Source organism: Siniperca chuatsi, linkage group LG9 (assembly GCF_020085105.1).
Source record: "Siniperca chuatsi isolate FFG_IHB_CAS linkage group LG9, ASM2008510v1, whole genome shotgun sequence".
NCBI lineage: Eukaryota > Metazoa > Chordata > Actinopteri > Centrarchiformes > Sinipercidae > Siniperca > Siniperca chuatsi.
The window spans coordinates 19,067,746-19,077,427 of NC_058050.1; the positions used below are offsets into that span (position 1 = coordinate 19,067,746).

General features: G+C 37.4%; 1 protein-coding gene across 2 annotated transcripts; it reads left to right on the top strand.

The window, feature by feature from the left end:
* Window positions 1-1,002: 1,002 nt before the first annotated feature.
* Window positions 1,003-9,682, top strand: nrsn1 (neurensin 1). Of its 2 annotated transcripts, none has more exons than XM_044208196.1 (6): window positions 1,003-1,147; window positions 4,747-4,865; window positions 5,121-5,213; window positions 5,389-5,507; window positions 6,723-6,907; window positions 7,088-9,682. In XM_044208196.1, exons 2-6 carry the CDS (start codon window positions 4,767-4,769, stop codon window positions 7,189-7,191), a joined length of 600 nt encoding a protein of 199 aa, XP_044064131.1. In that variant the 5' UTR covers window positions 1,003-1,147; window positions 4,747-4,766; the 3' UTR covers window positions 7,192-9,682. The 2 variants fall into 2 exon arrangements, with proteins under 2 accessions (XP_044064131.1, XP_044064132.1); XM_044208197.1 differs by having other exon boundaries at window positions 1,035-1,147; window positions 4,750-4,865.

Sequence of the window (9,682 nt, forward strand, 5' to 3'; positions counted from 1 at the left end):
ACAGACATAATCAAGGCTCATTCTACTGACACAAGTCCATGAACATAAAGGTAGGCAGCTTCCCGCTGAACTTCCAAGAAAATGCTTATTAATTTATGCTATTACACATGGATGATACACGGAAGTCAGGCCAGACTTGATCTTGATCTGTGACAAAACCTGAAAAGTAAAAAGTTTCTCTCATTTTGATGACTGTGAATGAATAAATCATGAAAATGAGTTTGCTCATTCTCAGTCTTTATTGAACAGGGATTTCGAATTTGAGTCGTGATGTGGTTTGTCTCTTTAGGTCATACCTTCCTTAAGAGGAGCACTGAGATGGTGACTAACACTTCCTTCAACAGTGTGCGTTACTGACAGTGCTAAAAATGGACTGCCCTGGAACGTGACTGGAATGCTGGAGAATGATTTGTGTGCGTGTGTGTGTACATATGTGTACATATGTGTTTTGCATTATTGTGTACTGGCTGTGGATTTTGATGCATGACTCAGATGCCTGCCCTTCACCCTCACTTTGTTTCTCCTCTGACGTTGTTCGCTAGTCTTAATTTGTGTTTCTGTGACTGGTATGACATCCCGCTAAGCCAAGCTTTATGTGCAGTTTACTGTATTTTGAGCTGGTGACGGTGTCATTTTGTATTTATGTGTTCCAACATGCACATACAGGTTAAGTTGAATGCATGAATTTTAGTTTGGTAAATTGTACATAATATGAGTCCTATACATTATGTACCTGTTCCTTGACTTACTTCCACTGGCATTGTTATTACCGGCTCCCATGAGAAACATAGGTGTTTCTGCCCTCTGTTCCTATAGAAACATGCCCCAGTTAATAGTCTATCTGTCTATCTCTTCCATCTATTAATTCATTCATCCATTAATTGATAGAGGCATGAATGTTGAATCTTGAATGGATGTCTTTCTGTTCAGCTAGCCCTTCCAATCATCCTGCCTGGTTATTTATATTCGCCATTGAATCATATTTTGTCATGGATGTGACGCCTGCGCAGTAGACAGCGTGAAAATGTGAATCATCGATGGAAAAAGAGAGAGAGAGAGAGAGAGACAGAGAGAGGTGACTGTAGAGTGATGGGACCCGGCTGAGGGAACAGCAGCGAGTGATCACTCTCCGAACTGGTAATGACAGGTAAATGACGATTTTAATGATTTTCAAGAATATTTCTGGAATTATAGAACCTCAGCTGGATTGCTGATTTTGTAAAAAAAACATCATCATATTTCCTGCATTGATTCATCCTTGCACACGATATCATCTTGAACATGTGAAAGTAGCTTTCATGTGGGAAAAAACAACGTTCTTATAAACTTTGTATTGTTACCTCTTGCCTAATTATGTGTTTCTATATTAATTCATAAGCGTTTCGGGCGTTGGTATCCCAGTCAAATGAAAAGTTCAGCCCTAAGCTTGTACCTGCAAATGTCATTTTGAGAGATTACATTTTTCAGGTGGTTAAGACGTCAGACGACCTGATTTAGTCCAAATGCGCGTTTCTAAGTTTCATTGAAAAGCGTGTGTGTTTATTTGGTCTCATGGGGGGTTGGGAGGACGAATGGATGAGGTCTGTTTTCAGACTGGCGTCACATATTACGTCTGTGTGTTTTCCTGCTGGGCTGAGGGCTGGATGGTAATAATGGCGTTCAGCATCCACGGCCAGCTCCCGGTTCAACGGTTGCTAGGACATGACGAAGCCATGGTTATTACACCGTTCTGCAGTTTACAGCTTCATTTTGATGTTTGTTTTGCTGTATTCTTCAAAACCCAGTTTGATTTAGGTCAAGATAGGTCGAGCTTTATTTAGTTAGTTTGCTTTTGGGGGATTAGTTTTATTTCAGTTACAGCTTGTCTTATGTGTTGTGGGTGAGGAAAAATGTCAAAATTCGAGAGGACCTGGATAAGAATGAAAATGACCTTTAGAGAGTCATGCTGTACATCTGACAGCTGTTAGCTCATCTGAATGTAGTATTTGACCATATTCAGTTCAGTTCACCAGTTTGTTTTGGTAGTGTTTTAATGTAGCCACTGCTGATACATTACATTGCAGTTATCTGATTCAGTCAGTCAAATAATGTTATCCATAAAGTCAGTTTTGGCCATTTGCGTTGGTTGTATGTCTGTTTCTGTATGCTTGAATTTTGTCCAAGACCACATAAGGTCAAGGCCACTGGTTAGAAAACGTGATATTGTTAATTAGAATAGGAAAAGGAAAAATTAGAATTGGAAAAGGAAAAATGTTTTTTATTCATATTTTTCCCACTGAAGCTTAGGGTTTGGATGGAAATAAATTAGGCCTCAATGGAGTCTCTATAACTTGGAAAGTAATTGCAGTTCATAATCAGCAATCACTTATATTTCCATATTTTTCATTATTTGGCTGGATGATGAATATTTAAACTTTCTTGAACATATGCAGATATGGGTACATAGAGACTTCACAGCATCTGGGCAGAGCCAGATGTTCATGAGAGTGCTTTGCAGGTACAAATTAAGCAGTAATGTGATTAACATGAGGTGCCAAGGAACAGTGTGCCTCATCTTAAAGCAGCATTTCACTCATCACACTCATTATATTATCTGACTGAAACCCTGAAGCTTCCAAATTATAGAAGTGAGACACTCTCCATCTCCTCTACACATTTCTGAACATATAATATCCATCTGAACATCTATAAGGCTGTTCAGACAACAAAGACAGTGGCTGTAGAATATAATGACAACATATTAGCTTTTGAATTACTCTTTGAGATGAGAGTTGGAAGTTAAAGATGCTCTTTTGTGCTTAGTTCCCTCAAATTCTGACATGACACTTAACACTTGCTACACAGGATTATTACTGCACATCTTGCAGCAGTCAATTGCACTAATACTGTTTACTTGAATTAATACTCACCTGCATACAATTGTGTAAATAGTTCCCTGATAAGTTTACCAGAAAGTGCTTCCAGATACAAGCCCAAATGTATTCCCAACAGTATTTAATAAGTCAACAACATTTCTGGAATATCATTCAATTCATTTTTTTTCTTCAGACATGTGTGACCACAGCTACATTATTTAACATTACTTCACCCAGTAGATCTAGTTGATTTACCTATCCTGATGAACCAGAAAGCCTATTAAGCTACTGGTTTTGTTTTAAGATTTCATTTGGTGAGTCACATTAGTTACAAATATTGTTTCTTTGTTTAGGGTAGTTTCTTTGTCCATTTGTCATGCTTGTCATAAGAACACAGAATGCTGCTTTGGAACCATAACATATTGTAAATTAATGTGTTACTGGGATGTGTGTCTTCACTTTTTACTTCTTTTGGCATATATAAGAAACATTGCCAGCACTGGGAGCAATGATTTATTCCCACTTCAGTTCCTTCTATTCTACTTCTATGTGGAGCAACAGAAATAGGAGTTGAGATTTAGTGCTAGCTGACAAAAACTTGAAACATAGTTTTGTGTGTTTGTATAGAGGCACTGAGCTGTATAATGACTTTGGATCTCAAAGTGATACTAAGGAAATTGCGGATGTGTGGAAAATAACATTTCCTAGAGCAGATGTTTTCTTGTCTTTTTATGTCATTTGTTTTATCGGGATGCAAGAGTTACTTTTATAACAACAAAAGAAAGGAAAGGGTAACATGTATTATATATGCTATAATGTATGTACCACTGTAACAAAACAGATAGTTACATTCCTTGAATGAGCTTTATGTAAAACCACATGAGTTTCAATGACTTTCTACTGCACGTTACCGATCTATTAAAAAAACAGCTTTATGTTTGATAAAATTTGATAGCACATATGATATCAAATGCATTGTGACTGTGTGTGATATATTCCTTTATTTGGAAAACAACTATTTGTTATTTTTGCGGTTTTATTTGTTATGTGAATGGCAAACCTGATACATTATCTGTCCTGTAAGACAAATAATGCACAATGAGACCTTGTGAACTGCAACTTACTAAATATATTGCTTTATTTTTGATGCACAGCACAAAAAAATGGGTTTTGATGTTATTTTTGCATGAAAGATAATATGAAAATAAAAGAAGGTTAATTCTGTGCATGTCAGCACTCTCTGTATTTAGCCGACACAATATTCAATCTAACGAGGGGGACTGATGTAATATTTCATGGCTTATTTCACAACAGCAGACAAGGAGAATGCATCATTAATCACATTGTGCTGAGGCACCCATGCCTTCAGTACAATGTTACATAACTTTCTGGCACTGTGTGTGAGGGTACATGCCTGTGTGTATGAATGTATAAATGTACTGCATGTGTGTATACATGTTAATGCATGGGTAAAAACTGGAGAGTTTGTCCACAAACCGTGCGGGTGGTCCAGTGTGTAGTTTGTAACTATTTGATACCGCTCACCTCACCCTTACGTTCCAAGCGTGTAGGAGAAACTCAGTGGCCGTGAAACTTTATCTAGAGCCAGTGTTTGGTTCGTCCGTTCTGGGCTACTGTAGAAACATGGCGGTGCAACATGGTGACCTCCGTGAAGGGGACCCGCTCCCTCTGTAGATAAAAACGACTTATTCTAAGGTAACGAAAACAAAATGATTCTTATTTTCAGGTGATTATTTACTAATGAAAACATACTTAACATAAATATTATATTCCATTTCTGCCAATAGCTCCATCTAAATGTACACTGGACCTTTAAAGCAAGTGTGAAATCATGCATTCATGCATTTATGTGTGTGTGTGCGTCCTCAAGCAGGTAGACAGATGTGAAGGATGACTTCTTGCTCAGTGATCTGTGGGTCAGAATATGGTGAGCAAACTCAAGCCAGCGGAAAGTGCCAGCAGTATGGAGTCCGCTCCTACCTACACCAGGTACAATGCAGACACACACACACACACACACACACAGATATATACAGTATATACCCACACAAAAGAAAGAGACGAGTATAGGGTATAGGGATGACTATCAACCATTCTCTTCTATCACAAACCTTTCATCTAGGCTCATATCGTAATCACTTGACTGTTTCTTTTTGAAACTTGGGGTTTTAGATCTAGATCTATTGTGGGTTTCAATTCACATATTTGGAACACAAAAAAATACCTTTCTGATTTCTTATCTAGTTTTATGAGGAGTGCACAGCTTCTATCTGGGAACGTGATGAAGATTTTCAGATTCAGAGATCGCCTAGCAGGTGGAGCTCTTTACTCTGGAAGGTGAGGTTAACCTACAGCTTGCTCAAACAAAACCACATCTCACCTGCTGATATTTTGATCATCATATTGTAGTTGCAAAAGACTGCAAGCAATGATCTGTGATTACAACAAGACTTTTGCTATACAGAATATTAACAGGCTCTCTTCTATCCTGCAACTTCTTTTTTCCCACCAGGTCTGTCTCGCGTTCGGCACCCTGATCTTGTTTGCAGGCCTCATTGTTGTTTTGGTGGGTTATGCCACGCCAGCCAGGATTGAAGCATTTGGCGAGGATGATCTCCTTTTTGTTGACAGGTATAGGAATAGTAGAGTATATTAATGGGAAGGCGTTGATGTAATCTTCAATATACTTAGACAGCTATTCTGTATGTATAACATTAACATTTGCAATCTGTACTGTATTTTCTTTCAACACATGATCGTAATGGAGAGCACATTGTTTTAGTGGAATTCACATGCAGTAGATTCTATTTAGGGCTAGCCATTGTAAAAGCCTTTGATCACACATACATGCCCCCACTGGATAACGGCTGGTATTTTAGCCTAAACTACAACAAAATTACAATAATTGAACAAAACACTTTATAATACAGCCCAAGATTTACAGAGTAATTTTGTTGCATGAATAATGTACCAATAAAATACTTACCGGTTCCCACTGGTACTAAGAAAATAAGACTATGGGGAACAAGGGAGTAACAATTGGGCATTTTAGAAGAAAGGAGAAATAAATTATACATTAAAGTATTTTGGTAAATACTGAGTACCTACAGGGTATGGTATTTGGAAACAAAACTTAAGTTTGGGAAAGTGGTTAATAAAAATGATATTCTGCAGAACCTATAAAGTTATCATGGTATAGCATATTTCACAGTCACGATATGCCACCAAAAGTGCAGGGGTACGGTAAGGTAAGGGCTTTTGGAAAATCTTTTAACCTAATAAATATATAAACATATAAAACATATAAAATATTTGGGTTATGTTCCCAAAATGATGACAGGGGTACTCACCAATGCTGGGGTGCAGCAATATAGTTTTGGGGTAGGAAGCTCAAATCTTGGAATAATGAGGGACTTATCAGTCACTGAGTACAGAAACATACTTATAGGAGACTTAACAAGACTAACACTGGCCCACTTCATAGGCAATTTAGACAACCAGCTTATGTTCTTTGGATTAACTACAGTACAATAAAAACAAATGCTTTAGCTCATGACCATTATCATCATTATTACCAAACTTCAGTTTTATTTCCCAGTAATGTACCCCATAGGTAAAGTACCCAGTTTGTACAAAAATACTTTATTTCTCCTTTTCTATAAAATACCCAATTGTTATTCCCTTGTTCCCTGTAGTCTTGTTTTCTTCCACTGTACCTACATTTAATTACCAGTAGGAACCAATAAATATTTTATTGATTCATACAATGAAATTACACTGTAAGTCGCGGGATGTATTATAAAGTGTAAAGCAATGCTTTAAAGTAATTGTCATTTGCTTCAACAGCCATGCTGTCAGTTTCAACCGCGCACTGGATGTCTGTAAGCTGACTGGTGCTGTGCTGTTCTGTGTGGGAGGCTCCTCCATGGCTGTGGGTCTCCTGCTGTCTGCCTTTGCCAAAAACTACTCCAAAGAAGAACTGTATCTGCAGCAGAAGTTTAAGGAGAGGTTGGCAGATCTGCACACCGTTGGTAAGGTTTCACTCTCTACTGTCTTATCATGACCCATTATGGAATGAAGGTTAAAAAATGGCAGACAGTAAGTAGAGTAAGTGAAATTTTTTTTTTTTTTTTTTTTTTTTTTTTTACTGTTATACTGTGCCAATATATTTTGTATAAATATCCCACATAGCAGAACTGCTTTTGTCACAGGTACCCCCATAATGAGAGCACCGACCCCCGGAGAGGGAAAGGTGCCAGTCACACTTTCCAAAGTCCAGAACATCCAGCCAACAACCCCAAAGTCGGAGACCTGACAGAAGTCCAGATGAAGGCAGAAAGTGAAGAAGTGTGTATGATGATTGATTGGTGTGCAGACTGTGTGTGAGTGCAAACACATGTGTGTATGTCGAACTATGTGTGCATTTTCTCTTTTGAAAGGTCAGCTTACGTGACAGATAGTATTGGTTCTGCATCTGTATTTGCTGTGTTTGACATTAAAGCTTGATTTTAAGGTTATATAGGTGGAGAGTTAATATAGCTGAGCAAAGTTTAAGTCATCAGTTGTATGAAATTCATAGTAATCCGACAAAGCACAGGTCTGGAGCCCTACTCGGAAAACAAACCACAGAAACAAATCAATAGAACACAGCTGCTGAACAACAGCATCGGAGTGTCCACTATTTTTCTGTCGAGAGGATTCACATTTCGTAAAAGAGGATGGTGTTACTGCTGGAGGGTGTAGAGCAACAGATGCAGTGTTGTTTGAAGTTATTGGTGATTGGCCCCCATTCCCAGAAATGATCAAAAGAAGCACTGAACACAACAACCATTATCTCTGCCTAGTGTCTAAAAGGACATCAGAGGATGAGTGTTTATATGTGCAGAATACTTTGTGCATACTGTGTGTACATGTATATGTATATGCAACTTCATTACAGCTGTCAATCAAAACCGCACAATATGAATACATGTGCTTTAGCTTATGAACAATTCTTACAAGCACTGTTTACATGCAACAACAAGCAAGAGAAGTCTTAACAGATACTTTGCTTGAATTTCACAGATCATCAGAACAGATTAGAGATAATCACTGATTAGAACAGACCTCAAGGGTAGATTTCGCACTGACTTTATTAGGCCTCTGACCTTGTCTCCTTCACTGAATCTTCAGGCAGAATCGATAGACGAGACCAGACAGACTGACGAAAGGTACATTCAACCAGACGGAAAATGTAGAACATAATCTGTCACTCAAAAAAATTGTAATCAAACAAATTACTTTCTAGATAATACAATTAAGGCATTCATCATGCTTTCTATCTTTGAATTTTTTTTTTGTTTTCCTAAAAACTTTAACATTACGCATTATCTTCCTTTCTTTGTCTCCTTCTCCCCCCTGTGACAAACGCAAGCATGTAAACACACACCTACCTTTTTGCAACATTTTGAATCCATCTGTTGTCAGCTAGTAGTCATGAGTTGGTAAAAAAGATGTGCAGGTGCTGCGTGTTAAAATGAAGATGGAGCAAGGGTGCATCAAAAGAGACAAACAACATGACAGATGTGTTACATAACAGGGGGATGAAGAGAGCACATCCAGCTCTCCAATGAAATCACATCAGCTACATCGTGTTTGACAGCGCTCATTGTTTTCAGTCTGTCTGGATCCATAGATGCTTCAGATACAATAACTGCCTTCCTGTGCTTACACACAAAACTTGAAACTACATAGGATATGTTAACATAAGCTGAACAGTATACAATATGTAATACTGTAGAAATGATGAAATGTTGCATCATCAAAGTTTTTTTTAACTGGTTGCATATTCACTTGCATACTATATGTGAAACAGAAGTTACATCAAGAAGATATTTATTTTATTTTATTTATTCTATACAAGTGCGGCACTCACACACACTAACTTTAACTTACAAGCACAACAAGCTGTTAATGGTCATGTGTTGCTGCTTTTTCAAAACATTTGTCTATATGTATTAGAAACCTATATTTAAATATTGTGACACTTTAAATTGTTATGTTTGCTGTTCCTTTTGTTTTGCTTATTTATCTTTTGAATTAATTGCACACAGATACAACATATACACCTTTTACTGTACTTGGTTAGAATAGTTGTAGTAGTCACAGTCCAAGTGCCATCAAGCTACATGTGTCCTACTGTGATTCAATGCTGCAGGTCATTCAAATTTCTCTAATTTGTATACTTACTGTATACAATTAAATAAATTGCTATGCTGGCTACATATGTTTATGTAAGTTGACCTTTTAATATTATTCCCACAACCTCCACTTTTCTGTCATTCTACTTTTACTTTGAAAAATTACGTGATCTCATTTTAACACATTTGTTCTCAGATACAACACAACCACTGTCAAGCTGCAAACCTACAGTACAAGAAGAACAACTAAGTGGTTAGACAAGCTGTTATAAACAAACCCTCCAGTGTGATCAAAGCGTTACTAAGCGATCAATAAATGTGCTGACTTGTAGTATGCCGTGAATTGTGAGTTTATTTTTATCCTTAATTAGACCAAAGTTGAGTTCTGCATTACAATCCCAAATCCACAATGGATACTTTGCTGCTCTTCATCTGACCATCAAAAAAAAAATGGTCTCCCAGTTTAAGTGTATCCTGATGTAACAGTGGATTTTCCCAGTAAATAAAAAAGTATACTGTTCTTATTGGAGGTTGGATTGGATAAAGAACAAATATATATCAATGTCTATATACAGTATGTCTATTTTTCAAAGAACACAATAAAATTGAAATATCCACAGCTCAAAA

Bases quoted from the DNA above. Each gene is read 5' to 3' on its own strand.
- nrsn1 (XM_044208196.1), top strand. From the start codon at position 4,767: ATGACTTCTTGCTCAGTGATCTGTGGGTCAGAATATGGTGAGCAAACT. The intron at 4,866-5,120 runs GTACAATGCAGA...TTTCTTATCTAG, and splicing joins TCCGCTCCTACCTACACCAG to TTTTATGAGGAGTGCACAGC. The intron at 5,508-6,722 runs GTATAGGAATAG...TTGCTTCAACAG, and splicing joins GATCTCCTTTTTGTTGACAG to CCATGCTGTCAGTTTCAACC.